The 25861-nt window shown below is 45.4% G+C and overlaps 1 protein-coding gene and 1 pseudogene across 1 annotated transcript; both read right to left on the bottom strand.

The window, feature by feature from the left end:
• Positions 1–11351, bottom strand: part of LOC140721355 (uncharacterized) — a 36871-nt pseudogene extending 25520 nt beyond the window's left edge.
• Positions 673–24560, bottom strand: LOC140721354 (uncharacterized). Its single transcript, XM_073036195.1, has 3 exons — positions 24534–24560; positions 20408–21981; positions 673–769 (listed from the first exon to the last, which is right to left on the bottom strand). The coding sequence occupies exons 2-3, from the start codon at positions 21568–21570 to the stop codon at positions 673–675; spliced, it is 1260 nt and encodes a 419-aa protein (XP_072892296.1). The 5' UTR covers positions 21571–21981; positions 24534–24560.
• Positions 24561–25861: the final 1301 nt, after the last annotated feature.

Below are 25861 nucleotides of genomic sequence, written 5' to 3'. Positions count from 1 at the left end.
TTCTCTGCTACAGGAAACAGTTGAGGCCAGTTCATTGGCTATATTTGGATATGACCCTTGTGGCTAAAGGGATTGGGGGTATGGAGAGAAAGCAGGTACAGGGTTCTGAGTTGGATGATCAGCAATGATCATACTGAATGGCGGTGCAGGCTCGAAGGGCCGAATGGCCTACTCCTGCACCTATTTTCTATGTTTCTATCCACTGTCAACCCTTTAAATATCATTTGCCAGTCTGTCTTAGCTAATTCACATCTCACATCTTCAAAGTTGCCCTTCTTTAAGTTCAGAACATTTTACTTTTCACCTTACTACTTTTTGCTTCTACTCTCATTTTGCACCCCTCTGTCTCTCTGCACTTGTTCCTATCCCCCTGCCACATTAGTTTCAATCCTCCTGAACAACAGTAGCAAACGCTCCCCCTAGGATTAGGAGGAGGGACAGCCCTCAGTGATTCCTGTGTATGCACCCTGGAAGCCTCAAGAAATGATAATGATCATGAATCAGGCCCCAGATAGAAAAGAAAAACCAGCACAGTTTGCGCAGTGTGTCCACAGTACTACACAAAAGTTTAATGTGACTCTGCAAGATTTATTTGGTCTCTGCTGCATGATTCTCTCAGCTGATGAGGGGTGGAAATTGAAGGCAGAATTGAGATACCAAACCTATCAGCAGTCACAGGCGGGAAAACATAATGAGAATGAACAGATGGACCAAATCGTTCAAGCTTTGGAAAGGGCTCTCCAGCAACCTGTAAACATCACTAAAGTACCTGAATGCAAACATAAGGCTGGGAAATCAGGACCAGACTATTGAGAGCGATTTGTGGCCTGCTACGGCACCTTCGCAGGAGACCAAGCAAATCTGTCCCCCCCAGTTTAATGCCCTACTGCTCCAATGCTTACCAACTAAGTAAGCCAACATGATTAAAACAAATAATATGGATTGGACTGACAATGACCGAAATCAAATGTGACGAGCTTTGATATATCATTAGGACCCAACTTTCGAATCTCGATCAACCCCGAAGGGAACTAATATTAAAGGTGAATATGCTCAGCGGGAAGAAGGACGCGAGCGGGCTATATCTGAGGAACAGAAATGGGAGAAAAAACCTAGCACAGGACAGGTAGGGACAACAACCCGTTTAGAAACTGACAAGACGATGCTTCCAACCATGAGTGCCAACCCTCAGGAAGAGCCCAATGTAATATTGCAAGTTGCTGGAAATCCAGTTCCGTTTATGATTGATATGAGGCAACCACAACCACTCTCGATCAGGAAATAGTATTGGAAAAGGGATTCCAGCTATCAGACATTATAATCACTCTGTCAGGGTTCGAAGGCACGGAACGTACGTATTCACGTACCCAGCCACTGCAGGTGGAATTCCAGGGGAGCCAGTGTGAGGTTTCATTTACAGTCACCACCAGACGGGGGGTGTAATCTAGCAGGGAGAGACTTGCTCTGTCTGTTGGAAGTCGAGATTCTTTGCACAGACAATGCTGTCACCCTTGACAGGTGAACAACCGGCAGCTTCCCCAGTTTCCGACCCCCAAGTGGAGGGCACTTAATTTAGATTCCATTCCTTCTGCCAGCAGCCGACCCTCATGTGACTCTGTGCTTTGACCCTACGGGGTGTGCCACTGAGGAAAGCCAATATTATGCACCCCTCGACGGACAGAAGTTCCCAGTCACAGTGATTAGACAGGTTAAAGGAAGAGACGGTATTGCATTACTGGCCGAATTTCCAGATTTCCTTTGGTGACAGACAGAACTGGTAGTTCCCCATACCACCATTAGGGTTTGCACTGGGTTCAAGCCAAAGAGCCCATGGTTCCTGGCCTACACCCTAACGAAACAAGCCTCCAGCACCGAGGGAGACTGGCAAGACTTGGCCGCGGGTCTAGTCTAATACGGGAAGGAGTCTGAGGTGAAGACGGGATATCTGGTAAGACAACCTTTTAATAGTGTCCAATCCCAAGATGCTGTATCCCATCTCTGTGTAATTTCAGGCCAAGAAATCTGTCGCACCAACTGTCCCCCTGTCTGGATCACCATGAAAGAAGGACAGACTCTCCCATCCATTCTGCAATATCCCCTCAATCCCGAGGCAACGTTTTATGAGGAAGGAAGCTCCTTTGTGGATCCAGCAGGAAAACGATATCCTGACTATGCGATAGTGATGGACAGTGAAGTAATTGAGCAAGCCTCTTTTGAAGCAGCTGTCTCTGCCCAGAAGGCTGAGCTGTTTGCTCTGACTCGTGCCTGTATCCCAGCAACAGACTAAAGTGGGAACGTTTACACAGACTCCCGTTATGCATTTGGAATTGTACATGACTACAGGGCTCGCTGGGAACATGGGGATTCCTGACTTCCTCTGGCCACCCCATTAGTAATGTCACCTTTGGAAAGAACTTACACACCACTCTACAGCTACCTCGAGTTTTGTTCTTCTCAGGGGGACACCTCTGAGGAGGAGTGAAAACTGTGGTCCCAGATGGGGTGCCAGAAAGACCCCAACCTAGGTTTTCGGATCACCCCAGCGGGACAGGTTTGTGTTCCTACAGAGTTTTTACCAATATTGGTCGATTATATACATAATTGTACACACCTGGGAAAGGAGGGAATGGTTGGTATCCTGTACCCTGCACACCGGGTATGACTCCCTTGACAGGTGGATCCTTTTCTGTGTCTACAAGTTGATTTTATTGAATTGCCTAGAGTACATTGCTATAGATACTGCTTAGTTATTATAGATGTGTTTAGTAGATGGGTTGAAGCTGTTCCAACTACCAATAATACTGTTATGACTGTTGTGAAGGTATTATTACGGGAAATACTTCCCGGGTACAGCCTGGCAGAGATGCTGAGCTCTGACAATGACCCACACTTCGTGATGAAAATAAACAAAGGCGTACGTAACAAACTAGGTATCAAGCAACAATTCCACTGTGTACACCACCCATGGGCCGCTGGCACAGTGGAGAGAGTCAATGGCACTCTGAAGAGTAAACTGGCCAAACTAACAGTGGAGACTGGACTCGGTTGAAGGTCCTACCGTTACCCAGTTCCACAAGAGGGTTACCCCACAGGGGAAAACAGGCTTGTCACCAGCTGAAATCATTTATGGATGACCCATGAAGACACCCTGGGGACTAAGACCTTGTGTACCATTGCTCCCAGAAAGTCTACCAGCAAAATTGGATATTCATACCCGAGGGGAAGACATGGGGACATATATATGCCAACTAACCAAAATTTTCCAAGCATACATTCACAGGTACGACAGGCTTACAAGGAAGAGAACTACTCTGCAGAGAGGGGTGACTATCCCACCATGGAACCTGGGATATTTTTTTCCTGACAAACAACTGGGATTGAGGGAATCTTGGACCTCGGTGGAGAGGACCATATTAGGTGTGCCGACCACTCACATGGGTGTGAAACCGAAGGGGCAATCTCGGTGGATACATCAATTAGGTGCCAAACATGTTACTGAAGGAACTGTGTAGAAGGTCTCTCTCGGACTAATGGGAATGTATTGGTTGTTAGTGGTGTTCATGTTTATGTCTTTGAGAGGGCTCACCCCAGCATCCGGGGGCCCCCATGTTAACACATTTCCGTCTTTCTGTCATACCTATGCCAAACAGGTAGAACTAGGGGCCTGCTGGGTTTGTGCTGAAATTCCACAGCATGGTAAAACTAAGGTTCCAATGTCAGTAATCCTGCTCAACCAGAGTGAGGAACTCTCAGCCTGGGCTTTCTCAAATAACATCCGGGGAAGTGAGTTGAGGACCTGTGGTCCAGTCAGAGATGACTGTGGCTGTCAGTGTTTTGAGGAATGGTGTGTCAGGCCCCCACCAAACAGAACTTCCAATACTGGGAAACATGCATCCTGGCCATACTTGCAGGTGCCCAGCAGCCGAGAGGAACAACTGAGACTGATTGATTTTGGATGATTACTTTTCTCTCCTATGGAGTAGCCGGGAATTCATGAGAGATAATCAATTTGGATACAGCACTTGAGGAGCTGGCCACAATACTGCAGGGGCCCTGACAGAAACACAGGCCCAAGTAACAGAAATATCCACTAAAATTATTGCAATCCAGCAAACAGTCATACAGAATCGTAGGGCTTTAGAGTTTATCCCAGCTGAGAAAGAGGGAAGCTGTGCTATTATTGACACAGAATGTTGAACCTTTATCCCTGATGAATCTGCTAACATTACATCCCTCTCCGAGCACACTGCAAAGGAGATTGACAGCATCAAGAAAGTAGGGCAGGATTTACACGGGTTCACCGAAGGATCGAAACGGTGATCTTGAAGACCTGTTTGGTAATATGTGGGGCATGATACTGCATTATGGCCTAATAGTTGTACATATCTTTGTTATAATTACTGTTGTACACTGTCATTAACCACTGAGAAGTCAAAGCTGTACTCGGTTGCTTTCTCTGTAAAAAGTTACTGCTTTGTTGATCATGTAATGATCTAAAAGATGGAATGATAAAGTATGTAAAAGGGTTAACACTTCATTAAACAATAGCAGCCTGTTTTTCTGAAAGAAACTGCTGATGAACAACAGATGTGCTAAGCCATGCTGAGCCATATTTCTTCTTGAGGGTAGCTAGCTAGGGTTTCAGGATGCTTATCTCCATGTGCACTCATGCGAAGAGATAGGACAGCTTCAGTCTGTTCTGTGTCTGGAAGCCATTATGACTGTTCTGTAATTTGTCTATAGGGGCGGCTCATGTAGTAAATATCTTTGGCTCCAGCCTGTGTTGCGTGGGGAGTATCTGGATGGATAGATCTGTGGTGTAAGGGGAATTGTTAGTCAGTTAGTGGATTGGGTGGGGACAGTCATCGACTGTGCCTGTCTGAGTGACTAACTGAGTAAGCCTCAGGTGCTTGGAACAAAGCGTTTGCACTTATACGGTCTCTGAGTGACTCTCTCCAGATTCGACTTCCACAGAATAGGAGTGGTTTTAAAGGGCTGGAAGCTCATTACCAGACCTGGAGTGATTGCAACTGGGTCTGACAGAGGCATAAATGGTTCTTCTGGGCACATTCAGTCTCACTCCAACTATACCCCACCTTCCCTTATACAGGTATGTAATGTCTAAAGGATCAGTGCTTGAGTAAATGAGACTCACCAAACTTTCTCCTGACTGAATAAATGGAATCTCCGAGTCTCTTGAGGCAGAGCTGTTCTCTCCAGTTAATGCTCTCAGTCCTGAGGCTGGTTCACTTGTTGCTGTTCCCTCGTCATCAGCCGTGGTTTGCTGCTAGTTGGGCTTTTTCTTCCAATAAACCTCTCACCGCAGGTCTAACTTTAACCAGAGAGAAAATGAAGCACAATAACAATAAAAAGGAGAACCAAACATTTCTGGTTAATGTTACTAAGAACAAAACGTTGAAGGCTGATATAATGATCTCAGTAAACATTTTTTTATTGTCATTCACACATCACAAAATGATACGGGATAAGGAGGAGCCATCATTCAGTCAGGAACAGAATTAGATGATTCGATCCATCTGGTCTGCCCCACCATTTAACCACAGCTGATTTTCATTCCAACACCATATTCCTGCCTTCCTCCTGTAACCCTGAGCTACTCAGCAATCAGGAATATGTTAATCTCTGTCATAAATATACCCAAATGGCAGCTTCAACCAGCCTCTGTGGCAACAAATTCCACAGATCAGACATCTTCTGGCCAAAAAATTCTTCTCCTCTCAGTTTTAAATGGAAGCTTCTTTATTCCGAGACTGTGCTGTCAGATCACAGTCTAATGGAAACATCCTCTCCATGTCCACTGTATCCAGGCTTTTCAGCAGTTGGTAGGTTTACTTAACCAAACATCCCCCACCACCCCCACCGTCCCTCTGAACTCCACTGAGCACAGGTCCAGAGCCATCAAATGCTCCTCATACATAACGCCGAACATTCCTGAGATTATTCTTGTAAACCTTGTTCGCAGCAACTGTACTGAACACATTTCTAGGAATAACAAACTAATTGGTACCAGGGTAATTTGCAGGGGAAAGTTGTGGTTACTTTACTGTTCTACTATCACAGAGTGAGCCATTTCCATGTTCATATTAAAACCGGTACATTTCAGGAAACATAATCCAATCCAGAGTGAATGTAATAAAAAGAAATTGGAATTACCAAACTGCTCAGCATGTAAGGAACAGCTGTGGGGACAGGAACAATCTTTACAATTCAGGTTAAAAACATTTTGTCACGATGACTTCATTTTCAGTTTTTAATGCAGATCTCCAGCAATTTGAGATTCTGCCCGATTTCCACCACTTTATCCAGATTTGACTTCCACAAAATGCGAGTGATTTTAAAGGGCTGGGGTGCTGGAAGCACATTACCAGACCTGCAGTGATTGCAACTAGGTCTGACAGAGGCATAAATGGTTCTTCTGGGCACATTCAGTCTCACTCCAACTATTTCCCACCTTCTATTGTACAGGTATGTAATGTATAAAGGACCAGTGTTTGAGTAAATGAGACTCACCAAACTTCCTCCTCACTGACTCACTGGGAACTTCAAGTCAGCTGATTCAGAGGTGTTCTCTCCAGTTGATGCTCTCAGTCCTCAGGCTGGTTCACTTGTTGCTATTCCCACATCTTCAGCCATGGTTTGCTTCCAGTTGGGGTTTTTCTTCCAATAAACATCTCACCGCAGGTCTAACATTAACCAGAGAGATAATGAAGCACATTAACAATGAAAAGGAGAACCAAACATTTCTGCTTAATGTTACTAAGAACAAAACTCACCGAAATTTAAACGTTGAAGCCAAATATAATCATCTCAGTGAACAATCTTTTATTGTCCCTCACACATCACAAAACAATATGGGATAAGAAGGAGTCATTATTCTGTCATGGTAATACATAAGACACAGGAACAGGATTAGGTGATTTGATCCATCTGGGCGATAAACGTGCAGGAGCAATGTGTGGTTAAGTGCCATGCTCAAGGATACAATGCACTGCCTGGCCTGAGGCTCAAACTCATGACCTTCAGATTGCTTAACCACTTGGCCACGTGCACATCACAGAAACCACTCTCCCCCCGAGACTTCCCAGTCCCTCGTTAAAGCAGGCAGTGAAATCAAAGATCCCCACAACCTGCAACGTTCTCCTTTCTCACCCACCCCAGTCTAGGAGAAGACACAACAGCCAGAAAGCTCAAGGACAAATGTGAGCAGCCTCAGGAAACGAGGCGAGTTCAGGGAAGTTAATGAACACAGTGACGAAAATCACACTATGTGATCTTGCGTCACAAAGCGGAGGGCGGGGCAGATCTGTGGCACACAGCCTCACATGACCTATTGGCGGGACTTCCATTTCAACTCTGTGGAAATAGACAGCCTGGGCTCCTGGTTTGAATCATTCAATGCAGGTTAAGTGAAGTCCACACATTTTTGACAAGCCCAGATAATCGGAAAATAAATGAGTAATTAGTGATCAGTTCAGGGCTCACGGCCAACAATGGATCTCCCTGCTCGGGACTGGTCTCAATACTCAACAATGGGAACGCAATATCTTCGGCCCGCAGACAGTGATCCCGATCCCTGGCTCCCCCACCCAGAAGATGAGGACCCTTTCCCAATCCCACAGATGAAGTACTTCAGCACTGAGCGGAAATGAAAACACCGCCCAGCCGGAGACAGAGAGCATGCGCGAAGTGAGTGCCTCAGAAACAGATGGGCAGATGCTGCCCATCTGTTGTTAAATGGGAGGGGCAAATGTGATCATGTGACCAGTGGGGTCTCCCACCACTCTGTGGAAAGAAGCAAACCTGCCGCTCAGATCTCCTCTCACCTGAAATGTATCAGACATTTCAAGCCCCAGGAAAAATGTATCATCAGTCCACTCAGAATCACAATCAGGTTTATTATGAATGGCGTGTGTCAGAAAATTTGTTAACTGCGCAGCAGCAGTTCAATGCAATACATAATATAGAACAAAAAAACCCTAATTAAAATAATAAAAATAACTAAATCAATTACAGTATACATATATCTGGGGCCCTTACTCTTCATGATTTTTATGAATGACCTGGATGAGGAAGTGGAGGGATGGGTTAGTAAATTTGCTGATGACACAAAGGTTGGGGGAGTTGTGGATAGGGTGGAGAGCTATCAGAGGTTTCAGCGGGACATCAATAGGATGCAAAAATGGGCTAAGAAGTGGCAAATGGAGTTCAACCAGCATAAGTGTGAAGTGGTTCATTTTGTTAGGTCAAACATGACGGCAGAATATAGTATTAATGGTAAGACTCTTGGCAGTGTGGAGGATCAGAGGGATCTTGGGTTCCCAGTCCATAGGACATTCAAAGCTGCTACGCAGGTTGACTCTGTGGTTAAGAAGGCATATGGTGCATTGACCTTCCTCAATCGTGGGATTAAATTTAGGAGCCGAGAGGTAATGTTGCAGCTATATCTGATGCTGGTCACACCCCAATTTGCTCAATCTGGTTGCCACACTACATGAAGCATGTGGAAACCATAGAAAGGTTGCAGAGATTTACACAGATGTTACCTGGTTTGGGGAGCATGCCTTTTTAAAATTGTTTGAGTGAACTCGGCCTTTTCTACTTGGAGCAACGGAGGATGAGAGGTGACCTGATAGAGGTGTATAAGATGGTGAGAGGCATTGATCGTGTGGATAGTCAGAGACTTTTTCCCAGGTCTGAAATGGTTATGACAAGACAGCACAGGTTTAAGGTGCTCGTGTGTAGTTGCAGAGGAAATGATAGGGATAAGTTTTTTACTCAGAGAGTGGTGAGTGTGTGGAATTGGCTACCAGCCACGGTGGTGGAGGTGGGTATGATAGTGTCTTTTGGATAGGTACCTGGAGACACTGGAGAAAAATAATGAAAAACTAGCTTAGAAAAATAGAGGGCTATGTATCCAAAGGTAGGGACATGTTGGCACAACTTAGTGGGCCGAAGGGCTTGTATTGTGCTGTAGGTTTTCTATGTTTCTGTTGTTATGAGTGATGAACAGACCTGATGGACAATGGGGTGCAGAGTTAACCATTCCCAACCCCCTTCCTGAGAACTACGAACTATTGCTGTTGTTATGCTGATCATGAAAGAGAGAGATAAAGCCCAGGCAAGAACATCTGCTACAGATAAGAGGGGGAGAGAGACTGTTGATTTACTGTATTATGACTCTTCCTGGATTATTTACCTTCCACTACAAGGACTTCACTTTGCTCCTTAACATTCTTCAGGAGATAGCAGTAGTGGCCTGATTTGATGGACACGGTCATTCAGAGTTGATGGATAGCTGAGACCCCGTGAGTGGGGATAAAAGGCAGGTCTGGAGAGACATCCTTCAGACACCAGTTTCGGAGACCGAACCAGGAGATCGGTCAGTAAAGCTCACAGTGTTACAGCAGGGCCAGTGGGGACTTGTGTGTGTCTCCACTCATGCCAGAGTGATGAGTCCACCACAGAAGAATGGTCTAGCTGAAGGAGGGAGGGGTCATAACTGAATGGCCATAACGATATGATGGATTAAGAAAGCCACAAAAGGTTTGCCTGTCGCAGCTGTTGCTGTTACATCTCGCTCGCTCTCACTCTCTCTCCAACGATTTCAATACAACAGCCATAACCACCTCAGCATTTATGAACTGAACTCTATACTTTCCTATGACAATTCATTTACCCCTAGACATCGATAGAGCTAGTTTATTATTTATTATTATTATTCCTACACTTTTAGGTTTATTATTGCTAACTTGTTTTATATGTATATTTGCAATTTTGATAGTGTATTGTGTAGTTTACTAATAAACACCTTTAGTTTGGTACCACCAGACTCCAACGTATTCTTCTTTCTCTGCTGGTCAGACACCCAGTTACGGGGTACGTAACACAGTGAATAAATTAAAAATCGTGCAACAAACAGAAATACTATATATTTTAAATGTGAGGTAGTGTTCAAGGGTTCAATATCCATTTAGCAATCGGATGGCAGAGGGGAAGAAACTGTTCCTGAATCACTGAGTGTGAGCCTTCAGACTTCTGTACCTCCTTACCTGCTGGTAACATTGAGAAAACCACATTCCCTGGGTGCTGGAGGTCCTTGATAATAGACGCTGCCTTTCTGAGACATGGCTTCTAATCCTCTGGTAATCTTATAAACGTCTATCCAGTCTCACCCCAGCCGGCACAGCTCCGGAAAAACAACACAAGTTTGTCCAACCTCCTGTTATAGCTCAGGCCCTCTAATCCAGGCAATATCCTGGTAAACCTCTTCTGCGCCCTCTCCAAAGCCCCGACATCCTTCCGAAAATGGGAGCGACCAGAACTGTATGAAACACTCCAGATGTGGTCTAACTAGTTTTATAAAGCTGCAGCACAACTTCCCGACTTTTGAACTCAATGCTTCAACTAATAAAGACAACCATGCCATTTGCCTTCTTAACCACCCGATCAATCTCTGCAGTCTCTTTCAGGGAGCGATGAACTTGGAGTCTAAGATCCCTCTGATCATTAACACTGTTCAGGGTTTTGCATTTAACAGTGTACTGTCGCATACATTCGACCTACCGAACTGCCAAGATGATCATCACTAATCAAATCTCACTGAGATTTCTCAGGTCCTGTTGAATTTATTGCCAAGTGCACAAGTACGGGAAGGTACAGGAACAGAGAAACACTGACTTGTGGCAGCATCACAGGCAAGTACATTCAGATAACACACGGAACACAAATTATACAATTCTCTGTCAGTAACAATACAGAAATATGTTTTACTTCATCCTGCTAATAGGACCAGAACACCAGGGGCTGAGCGGCGGCTCATCTCAGACGGTTCGGTGTGAAGGTCTCACAACCCTGTCCGACCCCGGCAGATTCTGTGAAGGAAGCGAGGCGAGGCCGCCAGTTCGGGAAAGTTCATCCCCTCCCTCTTCAGGTTTCACCGATCACCCTGTGTTTCTCTCTTCCCTCCCCACCCCCATCTTTTATTCTCCAGTCCTGCCGAAGGGTTTCGGCCGGTAATGTCGACTGTATTCTTCCCCTAGATTCTGCCCGGACTGCTGAGTTCCTCCAGCATTTTGTGCGCGTTGCTCGAATTTCCAGCAACTGCAGATTTTCTTTTGTTTGAGTTCGGGAAAGTTAAGTCACTGCTCAACGTCAGACCTCCCCGCTCGGGACCGGCTTCAATACTCACCGAAGGGAAATTGTTGGTGTTGCCCCGCAGAGAATAATCCGTCTCCGGCTCGCCGTCCAAGGGGGCGAGGACCCCCTCCGGATCCTGATCCCGAACCCGGACCCACCGCTGACCCACTTCCACAAAGAACGAAAAAAACATCACTGCCTTGCTCGGGCATGTGAGCATGCGCACTGTGCTTCATGCGGCACAGGCGGTGGGCGGGGCCACGGAAACAAACCCGCAAATGCTGCCTATCTGCGGTAAAATATGATCACGTTTCGCTGGAGGGTCTCCCATGTGACCGGTGACTGTTCCTCGCCCTTCACATACTGCCCTACCCACTGCCGCATTTCCCAAATTATTTCATTATTTCCCTATATCATTTCCATACGTATTTAGATTTTCCCTCGATATCTTCCCCGATCACTTTCCCTCCAGCCCCAGGTCACAGAGTTCTCAGAGTTATAGTTTCGATTCACTTCCCATCCCGACACACAATTCAGACCCACACAGAAAATGAGCAGGTTTCTTTTAAATCCGTCAACACACACAAAATGCTGGTGGCACGCAGCAGGTCAGGCATCATCTCTTGGGAGAAGCGCTGTCGACGCTTCGGGCCGAGACCCTTCGACAGTCCTGAAACGTTCCGAAACGTGGACAGCGCTTCTCCCTATAGATGCTGCCTAACCTGCTGCGTTCCACCGGCATTTTGTGTGTGTTGCTTGAATTTCCAGCATCTGCAAATTTCCTCGTGTTTGTCATTTAAATCAGTCTATGTTTATAAACACTCATTTTTATTCACATTCCTCTAGCCTCACTGGACAGGAACACTGAAACATTAAGTGAGAAACAACAGGAGGAGGCCATTAGGCCCCTTTAACCATCAGCAAGATGGAGGCTACTCTCCCATCTCAGCCACATGCTTCTACCGATCCTCATTTTCTCGATCCCTTGGGTCTCCACAAATCTGTCAGCCTCTGTTTTATGTGAGGACGATCACCGAGTCTTCAACACCCTCTGTGGTGTAGATTTACAGACATTCACCACCCTCGGCGTGGAGACATTTCTCCTCATCTCAGTCCCGACATTTTCACTGCCATCATATTTGACCTACTAAGATGAACCACTTCACACTTACCTGTGCTGAACTCCATCTGCCACTTCTCAGCCCTGTTCTGCATCCTATCAATGTCCCGCAGTAAACTCTGACAGCCATCCACACTATCCACAAAACATCCAACCTTTGTGTCATCAGTAATCTTACCAACCCATCCCTCCACTTCCTCATCCAGGTCATTTAAAAAATCACAAATAGGTAAGGGTCCCAGAACAGATCCCTGAGGCACTCCACTGGTCACCGGCCTCCATGCAGAATATGACCCGTCTACAACCACTCTTTGCCTTCAGTGGGCAAGCCAGTTCTGGATCCACAAAGCAATGTTCCCTTGGATCCCATGCCTCCTTACTTAGTAAGCCTTTCATGGAGTACCTTATCAAATGCCTTGCTGAAATCCATATACACTACATCGACTGTTCTTCCTTCATCAATGTGCTCAGTCATATCGTCAAAAAATTCAATCGGGCTCGTAAGGCACGACCTGTCCTTGACAAAATCATGCTGACTATTACTAGTCATATTATACCTCTCCAAGTGTTCATAAATTCTGCCTCTCAGGAACTTCTCCATCAACTTACCAACCACTGAGGTAAGAATCACTGGTCTATAATTTCCTGGACTATCCCTACTCCCTTTCTTGAATAAAGGAACAACATCCGCAACCCTCCAATCATCTGGAAACTCTCTGGTCCCCATTGATGATGCAACGATGATTGCCAGAGGCTCAGCAACCTCCCCCCTCGCCCCCCACAGTAGTCCGGGGTACATCTCATCCAGTCCCGGCGACTTATCCAACTTGATGCTTTCCAAAAGCTGCAGCACATCCTCTTTCTTAATATCTACATGCTCAAGCTTTTCAGTCTGCTGCAAGTCATCACTAGATAGATAGATAGATAGATAGATAGATAGATAGATAGATAGATAGATAGATACTTTATTCATCCCCATGGGGAAATTCAACTTTTTTCCAATGTCCCATACACTTGTTGTAGCAAAACTAATTACATACAATACTTAACTCAGTAAAAAAATATGATATGCATCTAAATCACTATCTCAAAAAGCATTAATAATAGCTTTTAAAAAGTTCTTAAGTCCTGGCGGTAGAATTGTAAAGCCTAATGGCATTGGGGAGTATTGTCCTCTTCATCCTGTCTGAGGAGCATTGCATCGATAGTAACCTGTCGCTGAAACTGCTTCTCTGTCTCTGGATGGTGCTATGTAGAGGATGTTCAGAGTTATCCATAATTGACCGTAGCCTACTCAGCGCCCTTCGCTCAGCTACCGATGTTAAACTCTCCAGTACTTTGCCCACGACAGAGCCCGCCTTCCTTACCAGCTTATTAAGACGTGAGGCGTCCCTCTTCTTAATGCTTCCTCCCCAACACGCCACCACAAAGAAGAGGGCGCTCTCCACAACTGACCTATAGAACATCTTCAGCATCTCACTACAGACATTGAATGACGCCAACCTTCTTAGGAAGTACAGTCGACTTTGTGCCTTCCTGCACAAGGCATCTGTGTTGGCAGTCCAGTCTAGCTTCTCGTCTAACTGTACTCCCAGATACTTGTAGGTCTTAACCTGCTCCACACATTCTCCATTAATGATCACTGGCTCCATATGAGGCCTAGATCTCCTAAAGTCCACCACCATCTCCTTGGTCTTGGTGATATTGAGACGCAGGTTGTTTGAGTTGCACCATATCACAAAGTCCTGTATCAGTTTCCTATACTCCTCCTCCTGTCCATTCCTGACACACCCCACTATGGCCGTGTCATCAGCGAACTTCTGCACATGGCAGGACTCCGAGTTATATTGGAAGTCTGATGTGTACAGGGTGAACAGGACCGGAGAGAGTACGGTTCCCTGCGGCGCCCCTGTGCTGCTAACCACCGTGTCAGACCTACAGTCTCCCAACCGCACATACTGAGGTCTATCTGTCAAGTAGTCCACTATCCAATCCACTAAAATCACTAAGCTCCTTTTCCATAATGAAAACTTAAGTAAAGTATACATTAAGTACCTCTGCTCTTTCCACCGGTTCAATACACACTCTCCCACTGTCACACTTGATATTTCATGGTGAAAGGTGAAATACTCTTGGGGAATCTGAAGGGGGATTCTTCACTCAGAGGTTGGTGAGAGTGTGGCATGAGCTGCCAGTGGAAGTGGTGGATGTGGGTTCAAGTTAGACACTAAAGAGAAATTTGGGTAAGGACATGGATGGGAAGTGTATGCAGGTATTTGGCAGTAAAAACAAAAACGGGTCGGTATTGACTAGAAGGGCCGAAAGGCCTGTTTCAGTGCTGCTGGTCTCTGTGACACTAATAATATTCTGATTTGTAATTTCCACAGTCAGTGCTTTGCTGCTAATTACCGAACCCGATAATTTATAGAATCAGTGTAGAGGCTGCCCAGTGACTGTTCCTGTGTTCACCCCAAACCCTTACTGTCTTCCCTCTCTGCCCCATCCTCCCTCTCACCGTGACATTGGACATACGTTCAGGGTGAAAGTGAATTATTTTGGGGAATCTGAAGGGGGATTCTTCACTCAGAGGTTGGTGAGAGTGTGGAATGAGCTGCCAGTGGAAGTGGAGGATGTGGGTTTGATTTAGACACTAAAGAGGAATTTGGGTGAGGACGTGGATGGGAGGTGTATGGAGGCTCTGGTGCAGGTAGTTGCAACTAGGCAGTAACAACAAAACAGATCAGTATTGACAGGAAGGGCCGAAGGGCCTGTTTCATTGCTGCTGCTCTCTGTGACTCTAATGGTAATTTCCACATCAGTACTTTGCTGTTTATGACTGAACCCAGACATTCACCCAACCAAGAATTGAAAGACTCTTGGCTGGCTACAGAAAGCGTTTACAAGCTGTGATACTTGCCAAAGGAGGTGTTACTAAGTACTGACCATGCAGGGCGCCCAAACCTTTGCTTCGCGCCCTTTCCCTTTTTTGTTATTTTTAAACTGTAAAAGATGGAAATTAAAATGTAATCTTGCTTGAAATATTAAAGAAATGTGTCATCTTTGACTTTATGCCTTTTGGAAATCAGGTCATCTTTTACTCGCTGAGCTATTCACAGTAACAGAAATTTTGACCAGGGATGCCCAAACCTTTGCATGCCACTGCTGGACTAAGTGTGTAAATGTAGGACGGGAACACGTTGGGGGAAAAAATGTGCTCGGTTTTCTAAAATTGACTCCTTCCACCTGAGGCCACGAACATATCAATCACCCCTCGTATATATTTTCATCAAAACATGAACAGGATTCAGCACTCCATGTGTGTATATGCAACTGCGATAAGAAATACAGACTAGCACGGGGATTGTGCCGGAGGATTGGCGTATTGCTCATGTAGTTCCATTGTTTAAAAAGGGTTCTAGAAGTAAGCCTGGCAATTATAGACCTGTCAGTTTGACATCAGTGGTGGGTAAATTAATGGAAAGTATTCTTAGAGATAGTATTTATAATTATCTGGATAGACAGGATCTGATTAGGAGTAGCCAGCATGGATTTGTGCGTGGAAGGTCATGTTTGACAAACCTTATTGAATTTTTTGAAGTAGTTACGAGGAATGTTGACCAGGGTAAGGCAGTGGATGTAGTCTATATGGACTTCAGCAAGGCCTTTGACAAAGTTCCACATGGAAGGTTAGTTAAGAAGGTTCAGTCGTTAGGTATTAGTGCTGGAGTAATAAAATGGATTCAACAGTGGCTAGATGGGAGATGCCAGAGAGTAGTGGTGGATAGTTGTTTATTGGGATGGAGGCCGGTGACTAGCGGGGTGCCTCAGGGATCTGTTTTGGGCCCAATGTTGTTTGTAATATACATAAATGATCTGGATGATGGGTTGGTAAATTGGATTAGTAAGTATGCTGATGATACTAAGGTAGCAGGTGTTGTGGATAATGAGGTGGGTTTTCAAAGCTTGCAGGGAGATTTATGCCGGTTAGAATGGGCTGAACGTTGGCAGATGGAGTTCAATGCTGAGAAGTGTGAGGTTCTACATTTTGGCAGGAATAATCCAAATAGAACATACAGGGTAAATGGTAGGGCATTGAGGAATGCAGTGGAACAGAGAGATCTGGGAATAACAGTGCACAGTTCCCTGAAGGTGGAGTCTCATGTAGATAGGGTGGTGAAGAAGGCTTTTGGAACGCTGGCCTTTATAAATCAGAGCATTGAGTATAGAAGTTGGGATGTAATGTTAAAATTGTACAAGGCATTGGTAAGGCCAAATTTGGAATATTGTGTACAGTTCTGGTCACCGAATTATAGGAAAGATATCAATAAATTAGAGAGAGTGCAGAGACGATTTACTAGGATGTTACCTGGGTTTCAGCGCTTAAGTTACAGAGAAAGGTTGAACAAGTTAGGTCTCTATTCATTGGAGCATAGAAGGTTGAGGGGGGATTTGATCGAGCTATTTATAATGTTGAGAGGGATAGATAGAGTTGACGTGAATAGGCTGTTTCCATTGAGAGTAGGGGAGATTCAAACGAGAGGACATGATTTGAGAGTTAGGGGGCAAAAGTTTAAGGGAAACACGAGGGGGTATTTCTTTACTCAGAGAGTGATAGCTGTGTGGAATGAGCTTCCTGTAGAAGTAGTAGAGGCCAGTTCAGTTGTGTCATTTAAGGTAAAATTGGATAGGTATATGGACAGGAAAGGAGTGGAGGGTTATGGGCTGAGTGCGGGTAGGTGGGACTAGGTGAGATTAAGTGTTCGGCACGGACTAGGAGGGCCGGAATGGCCTGTTTCCGTGCTGTGATTGTTATATGGCTATATAGAACACGTACATGAGAGGCCAACTCAGAAAAATGAATCATCACCCTGGAAGAAAACATGAACCAGTGGAATGAGTAAGACCCTCCATGGGAGACATCCCAACGATCTGAGCAGACGAGATGGTGACAAATGAGCCCTGAATAAGGACGTTCACTCCCAATGTCATTCTTCCTCAGCCGGAGATTTGAGGGGCGAAGAACATCTCAGACAGAACTGCAGTCAGCTCAACTTCTTCAGGAAATTCAAGGGACACCTCTTCACCCAGATCGATGACAATTTGGAACCCATCACCACAGAGGTGAACAACAGGGGAGGATTTGAAAGATCTGTTGTGGAACAGAATCAGGTCCAGCCGGCCTGAGTTGACACTCTACTGTACACTAGGTGTGTTATAAATTCACTAAGTACCAGATACAGTGTTTAAAATAGAACTGATTTATTTGTCACAGATCTAGTCCCATTAAAGGTGAATATGCAGCAGAAGAAACTCCTTCTATGCCCAGTGACCAGGGTGCAGAACTGGGTGTGGTGAACAGCAGAGATAAATGCAGAGTTCAGCACTGACAACTGCTACGAAGGATGAACAGCTCTGATGGGCAGAAGGGTGCAGAGTTGCCCATGTCCCCCCCGGGGAGAATCCCAAACTGTTACTGTTACCACGCTGCTAATGAGAGAGAAAGAGAGACAAAGGGAAAACATACTGGGACTGGAACATTTGCTTCAGATAAGGGAGAGATAACACCGGGAGAGAGAGACTTGTTGACCCACCATATTATGACTCCTGTAAGAATTATGGCTCCGGAGTGGGCTGTTTACTTGGTACCATTCTGTTCATTAAAATTCCTCAGTGGACAGCCGGAGTGGGATGGTTTGATGCACTAAGCCATTCAAAACTGATTGACAACTGAGACCCCGTGAGTAGGAATAAAAGTGAGGTCTGGGGAGACACCCCTCAGACACACCAGGATACACACTAGTGAGCACTGCTTAAGTGTTGGAACCCACGAGAAGGTGTGGGGCATCGGGGACCGAACAAAGGATCGGTCAGTTTAACTCACAGTGTTATAGCAGGGCCGGTGGGGTTTGTGTGTGTGTCCACCCTTGCCTGGGTGACGAGTCCACCACAGAAGAACGGTCTAGCTGAAGGACAGAGGGGTCATACCTGAATGGGCACAACACATCGACGGATCAAGAACGTAAAGGAAGGTTTGCTTGACTGTAGTTGTCACTGTTCGCTCGCTCTCTCTCTCCAACGATTAAAACACAAGAACCAACAACTACCTCAGCACGTATGAACTGAACTGAATATTATATTCACATAATACAATTCATTATCCCCTAGACATCGATAGAGCTTGTTTATTATTGATTATTATTATACCCACACTTTTAGGTTTAGTATTGCTAACATGTATTATCTATATATTTTCATTGTTGATATTGATTTGTATATTTTAGATACTTTATACTTTTATATATGTTTACTAATAAACACTGTTTGAAAATAGTACCACCAGACTCCAAAGGATTCTTCTATCTTTGCTGGTCAGACACCCAGTTACGGGGTACATAACACAACCACTCTCCAAATTGCATTTAGCAACAGTGATGGACAAATATCCAGCATGCAGCTCATTGAAACTTTCTCCCAAGTGTGAACCAGGTAGTGTGTCACAAGTGTAACGCGCTGTAAGGTTTCACTGCTGATGCAGTGGACTCTCTGCAATGTTTCACTGTTGAGTTAATGGCTTCTCTGCAGCAGCAATGTTTAGGGTAAGACTAGAGATAACAGGGTTTTGGAGTGTGGGACTATCCAATGACAGAAATGTTCTTCCTTGTGAGTCTGGAAGAGAGATTTTTGTGTTCTTTTGTTGGGGAGAGATGAGAAGAAGAGAGAGTGGGCCCTTTTTCTTTCTTTTTCATTACTTCCCTAACCATCTAGTCAAAGTAAGAATTATACATCTCAGTCGTTTAATCACATATTGTGTATCGTTTGTTACTGCGGGGGTACTGATTTGTAACAGGGGATACATCACACAGCATCCACCCAAACAAGATTTCTTAAGTTTGGCCGGGCTGGGGGGTTAACCCCCCCTATATTTAGCTGCTAGTCGAAGCAAGAGTTGCATAGGGTTAGATTACTGAGTGAATTGCTTCTGAAATACACAGCAGGTGAACGGTCTCTCCCCAGTGTGAACTCAATGATGCACATTAGGTTGATTTTGCTGAAGGAATATCTTCCCAAAGTCTGAGCATGAGATCGGTCTCTCCACAGTGTGAACTCAGTGATGTCTCTGCAGTTGAGATGTCCGAGTGAATCCCTTCCCACACACTGAAGCCTGAATTATGCTTCACCGTGTAAGCTACACCGTACGCTTTGCGTAGCCGTGTACCCGACGCGGCACCCTAGGCCATACCGTATGCCGTAGCCTAATGCGCACCTTATGAAAATGTAACTGTGCGTCACAGACCGCGAGAACTGTGATCGGTCTGCTTGGTAGCAGCACATTTCCTCCTAGGGATTTCCTGTTGCTTCAAAGTTGGAAAATGGACCAAATCAAGGAGAGGTTAAATGAGGAAGTCAGAAAATATCTACATTTGTACGACTCTTCATTGATATACTATAAAGACTTGCAAATGACATGAAATTTGTGTAAAGAAATTTCCACAAACGTCGGTTTGGACGTCACGGACTGCACAAAGAAATGGAAAAACTTCTCTCTTTTCTGCGCTGCAGTAATTTCAATAAAAGTAACTCTTGTTCAACATCAATTAGCTCCAACTCCAGCAAGATGTACTCAGCAGTTGCCATCGTTCCCAACTCCACGAGTCAATTCAACACAGTGACATAGAACCCCAACGCCAACTGGCGTTTTGCCAGAGCAACGCAGACACACGAACTCACAAGTAAAAATGCACACAACGGCATAGGCCACTTGCGTGGGCTACTGTGTATGCTACACTGTAGCGTCTACACAGAGGGATAAATCAGGCTTGAGTCTGTGAACGGCCTCTCCCCAGTGTGAACTGACCAGTGTGCTTGTAGGTGGGCTGACTGAGTGAATCCCTTCCCACAGTCTGAGCAGGTGAATGGCCTTGCCCAGTGTGAACTCGCTGATGTACCTTCAGTTTTGATGACAGAGTGAATCCCTTCCCACAGTCTAAGCAGGTGAACGGTCGTTCCCCAGTGTGAACTCTCTGATGTACCTTCATTTGAGATGACTGAGTGAATCTTTTCCCACAGTCTGAGCAGGTGAATGGCCTCTCTCCAGTGTGAAGTCGCTGATGCACCTTCAGTTGAGATGACCGAGTGAATCCCTTCCCACAGTCTGAACAGGTAAATGGCCGCTCCCCTGTGTGAACTTGCTGGTGTGCCAATAGGTGGGATGACTGAGTGAATCCCTTCCCACAGTCTGAGCATGTGAATGGCCGCTCCCCTGTGTGAACTCGCTGATGAACCATTAGTTGAGATGACCGAGTGAATCCCTTCCCACAGTCTGAGCATCTGAACGGCCGTTCCCCAGTGTGAACTCGCTGATGTATCTTCAGTTGGGATGAGTAGGCGAATCCCTTCCCACAGTCTGAGCATGTGAACGGCCGTTCCCCAGTGTGAACTCTCTGATGTACCTTCAGGTCAGGTGAACAAGTGAATCCCATCCCACAGACGGAGCAGGTGAACGGCCACTCCCCAGTGTGAACTCGCTGGTGAGCCATTAGGGTGGATGACTGAGTGAATCCCTTCCCACACACTGAGCAGTTGAATGGCCACTCCCCAGTGTGAACTGACTGGTGTCTCAGTAGCTGCGATGACAAAGTGAATCCCTCCCCACAGTATGAGCAGGTGAACGGCCTCTCCCCAGTGTGAACTCGCTGATGTACCTTCAGTTTAGATGACAGAGTGAATCCCTTCCCACAGACTGAGCAGGTGAACGGTCGTTCCCCAGTGTGAACTCTCTGATGTACCTTCACTTGAGATGACCGAGTGAATCCCTTACCACAGTCTGAACAGGTGAATGGTCTCTCTCCAGTGTGAATTCGCTGGTGTGCCAATAGGTGGGATGACTGAGTAAATCCCTTCCCACAGTCTGAGCATGTGAACGGCCTCTCAACAGTGTGAGCTCGCTGATGAGCCATTAGGTGAGATGACCGAGTGAATCCCTTCCCACACACTGAGCAGGTGAACGGCCGCTCCCCAGTGTGAACTGACTGGTGTCTCAGTAGCTGCGATGACAAAGTGAATCCCTCCCCACAGTATGAGCAGGTGAAAGCCCACTCCCCAGTGTGAACTGACCTGTGTGCTTGTAGGTGGGCTGACTGAGTGAATCCTTTCCCACAGTCCAAGCAGGTAAATGGTCTCTCCCCAGTGTGAACTTTCTGATGTAGCTTCAGTTTAGATGACTTAGTGAATCCCTTCCCACAGTCTGAGCAGGTGAACAGCCACTCCTCAGTGTGGACTTGCTGCTGAACCATTTGGTTAGATGACCGAGTAAAACCTTCCACACAAATTCAGTAAATGACCAGCATTTGCCCCAGTGTGAACTAACTGGTGTGTCCACAGGTGGGAAGACCAACTGAATCCTTTCTCACACACAGAACAGGTGGATGGCCTTGTCCCAGTGTGAACTTATTGATGTCCCTTCAGTTGAAATGTCCATCTGAATCCATTCCCACTGTCTGAGCAGATGAATGGGCACCCCTACCCGTTTAAAATGACCGGTGTGCCAGTCGATCAGATGATAGAGTGAATCCCTCTCCACAGTCTGAGCAGGAATGATGATTGAGTGAATCGCTTGCTCCACTTCTTAAATATCTGGACAGAGACAGCAAAACTGGTGTGCTGTGTTTTAGATTCCCGTAGAGAAATTCCTTGTGATTTGTAACCTGTAAAAAGATATACAAAATCCATTAGAGGGTGTAGGACAACATTTCAGATGAGATCACTGAGTTGTCAAGGTGTGATCTGACATCACACTGTTACAGTGAGGTTCAACCCAAGTTGGAGAGAGAGATCATCTTCTAACTGGGCACACTGCTGGTATCTGGAATGACCATTGAACGCTGTGATGTTCTTCCTGTCTCTATAAGAATGGAGCATTTCTGCCATCTCCAATCTGTGACCTGGCTCAGTTTGACTCTCTCCATTGGTATTATTCCTGTTCCCACTGAGCTGCATGGGTTCCTCACCCCACAGTAACTGAAACACGCTCACCGAAAAAGCTGGCAGTGCATTCCACACATTTCAGCCCTGGGAAAACAAACCTCTGGCTATCCACACGATCAATGTCCCTCATCATCTTATACACCTAAAAAAGGCTCTAAACATAAACAAGGACATTATACATTGCTTTGAGGATTTGTCCGAAGTCTACAAAATCATGAGGGAGAAGATTGGGTAAATAAATGCAAGCAGCTTTTTCCACTGAGGTTGGGTGACAACTAGACGGCATGGGTAAGTGGGGAAGGTGAAAGTTTAATGGGAACATGTGGAAAAGCTCTTCACTGAAATGGTTGTGAGAGTGTGGAATGAGATGCCAGCACAAGTGGTGAATATGAGCTCGGTTTCACCATTTAAAAGAAGTTTGGATGGGAGCCTGGATGGTAGGCGTATGGATTTGTGTGAAAATGGCCCAAAGGATATTGGGGACTCAGTTCACCACAACCACAAACTGTTCCTGCTGCTACCATCCAGAAAACGGTACCACAGCAAAAGGACCAACAGGCCCCGGGACATCACCTTCCACCAGGCCATCAGAATGATTAATTGATTTCTATTTTCTTGCCTGGCCTATATACAAACTAATTATTATGAGTTAATTTAAATTACACATTGCACATTTAGATGGTAACGTAACGTAAATATTTCTACTCCTCATCTATATGAAGGATATTTGTAATAAAGTCAATTCAATTCACCCTCTCCACTATATGTTCTGTCAATCTAGCTCCCATTCCCCCTACAACTTATGTAAACCACATCACCACCCCCCCCCCACCCCCCGCACTACCTCCAGTAAGCCTTATCACTAGGATATTAGTTGCCTCTTGGTCTGTTCCCCTAACTAACAAATCTCCTATCACCCCTTTGACTTTCCTCTGTCAGGCAATTGCCCCCAACAATGTCTAAAGTGGTCCACCTGCTGTTGTGCGGGATAGCAACAAAGTACTTTGTGATGGCTATTTAACCTCATTCCCCTTCCTGACACTCACCTTGGGTGTAACTCACCTCTCTTCATGTCATATCTATCACCCCCTCCAACTGCTGGATGATCCAAAATTCATCCATTTCAAGTTCCAACTCCTTAAAGTGCCGGGTTACAAGATGCAGCTAGATGCACATCTTGTAGGTGACGGCATCAGGGACACTGGAGGTCTCCCCTCCTTCCCTCCAATACCCCTCTAATTTGTAATATCCAGTGTGCAGATAAATCTTGTACCGTGCATTTTTTGCCCAGTGACAAGATGTGCACAGTGAATTTTATATAGAGATGTATTCATTTTCACAGCTAGCAAATCACGGTCAATAGGAACTTTGATCTCCTCTGGGTTTGATCCAGTTCATCTGCACTCTCACACAACCTATGTAGCAGGCCTGTAATGGGTAATGTAGGATTTTCTCACCAAAGCTTTTGCATATTGTCCATATGTGGTTTGCTTGCTAAACTATGCTTTAAAAAGTCAGATTTCCAAATATCACTCCACTTCTTCCCACTTGCAAATTCTCCAGCAACTTTAGCATCACCACAATGCACATAGGTAACACCAGTTTCTGTATTGTCCATTAATAATTCCCCTTAAGTCTCCCTCAAGTGACTAACGGTGGTGAACTCAGTGATGACAATGCCAATGAATATGAAGGGAAGGGCAGTAGTTTGTCTCAGTGGAGTCTGGCACATTTGTGATGTGAAAGCTACTTGTTGCCCAGGGCAAAAGTGTTTGATATCACTAGGTACCTAGAGAGAATTGGACAAAACATGTTCTCACCACTAGAAAAGTCCAGAACAAGAACACACACAAAATGCTGGAGGAACTCAGCAGGCTAGGCATCATCTATGGAAAAGTGTACTAATGCTGAGTTCCGCCGGCATTTTGTGTATGTTGCTTGGATTTGCAGCATCTGCAGATTTTCTCTTGTTTGTGATTGGAGGTAGAACAAAGCTGATTTTCTCAACTGGTGATATAAACGATTTTGTTCCCTTTCTCCGAGTTCCTAATCCTTGCATTTAGATAGCTGGAGCTCAGCTCTGTCTGAGAGATCCATCGGTTCCCATTCCCTCATCAGCCGGAAGCTCCCCGGGACCCGTGTACGGACCGTGGGGCTAAGAGAGAGGGGAGAGAGCAGGACGGTCCCGGGATTGTGGACTACGGTGCCCGCAGTTCACAGGAATCGTCCCTCAGTCGGTGCTTAAGATAAAAACACAGAGAATCGATCTTACCTGCAGACGCTATTTCGAAGGCCTTCTGTGTACCGTGCGCATGCGTGATATTTGGGGACGTCATCAGCCCTAACGCCTGCGCATCTGTTCGGTGCTTCAGCGCCAGCGAAATTTTAAACGCACGGCCTTATGGGTAATCACGGTACCATTAAATATTTCTGCAGGCTCTGATTCAATATTCATACCTCATTTTTTTCATGTGTGTATAGAAAAATCTGCAGCTGTTTTAACGCCTAAAGCTCCCATAAACAATATACTCGATATCAACGTGTATCCAATGCCAAAGTAAAATGCAGATATAAAACACAGGAGATTCTGCAGTTGCTGGGAATACAGAGACGCACACACACAAAATGCTACATTTTCGAGTGGATTTACAAATTTCTCCTCTCACTCACTTATTCCGTGGATTACTGAACTTTTCCACTTTACCATCTTACGACTTTAAGCATTGTTTCCCAAGCTTGATAGTTTGGGAGCTATATATACGCACAACACTGTTAACTTCTGTTTATTTCGTTTAATCTTTTATATTTGGAGTAGATACAGATAAAGCTAGTGGTTTTCACATCGAAACCAGACTCCATTAGTGATCTATTGCTGCTGGTACGTAATAATTGTGCTGTCTGAGGCACAGTCCTTTAAAATTGGTGAAAATGACCCAAAACGTTGAAAAGAGCAGGGAAGAAGGAGTTTAACCAACTTCGTCCGGAGCCCTGAAGAACGTTACAACCACAGTGAGCTCATCGTCTTATTCAGCCCGGAGAAAATCATGCAGAGAATTCATGCGGGTGTATAAGATGATGAGAGGCATTGGTCGTGTGGATAGTCAGAGGCTTTTTCTCAGGGCTGAAACGGCTAACACGAGGGGGAATAGGTTTAAGCTGCTTGAGAGTAGGTACAGAGGAGATGTCAGAGCTAAGGTTTTTAAGCAAAGAGTGGTGTGTGTGTGGAACGCACTGCCAGCGACGGTGGTAGAGGCGGATACAATAGGGTCTTTTAAGAGACTCTTAGATAGGTACATGGAGCTTAGGAAAATAGAGGGCTATGAGGTAGGGTAATTCTAAGCAGTTTCTAGAGTAGGTTACATGGTCGGCACAACATTGTGGGCCAAAGGGTCTGTAATGTGTTGTAGATTTCTATGATTCTATGAAATTCAAGGGAAATCTCCTATTCCACGGAGTGGTGACTAGTTGCAACCTGTCATCTCAGGGAGAGTGAGAGGGGAATGGCAGGGATAGATTTTGATATTCTGATATGGAACAGAAACATGGGCCAGGAACAGAATGGCCGAGTGGCCTCTCTAGTATACACAGTGAGTGTGGTAG

The sequence above is a fragment of the Hemitrygon akajei genome, unplaced genomic scaffold (assembly GCF_048418815.1).
Source record: "Hemitrygon akajei unplaced genomic scaffold, sHemAka1.3 Scf000054, whole genome shotgun sequence".
Classification (NCBI taxonomy): Eukaryota; Metazoa; Chordata; class Chondrichthyes; order Myliobatiformes; family Dasyatidae; genus Hemitrygon; species Hemitrygon akajei.
This window is presented reverse-complemented; position numbering and strand designations above follow the sequence as displayed.

Coding starts and splice junctions, on each gene's coding strand:
- LOC140721354 (XM_073036195.1), bottom strand. CDS start 21,570: ATGGTTCAGCAGCAAGTCCACACTGAGGAGTGGCTGTTCACCTGCTCA. Junction 770..20,407: donor TGTGGGAAGGGATTCACTCG/GTCATCTCAACT, acceptor GTTTGCATTCAG/GTACTTTAGTGATGTTTACA.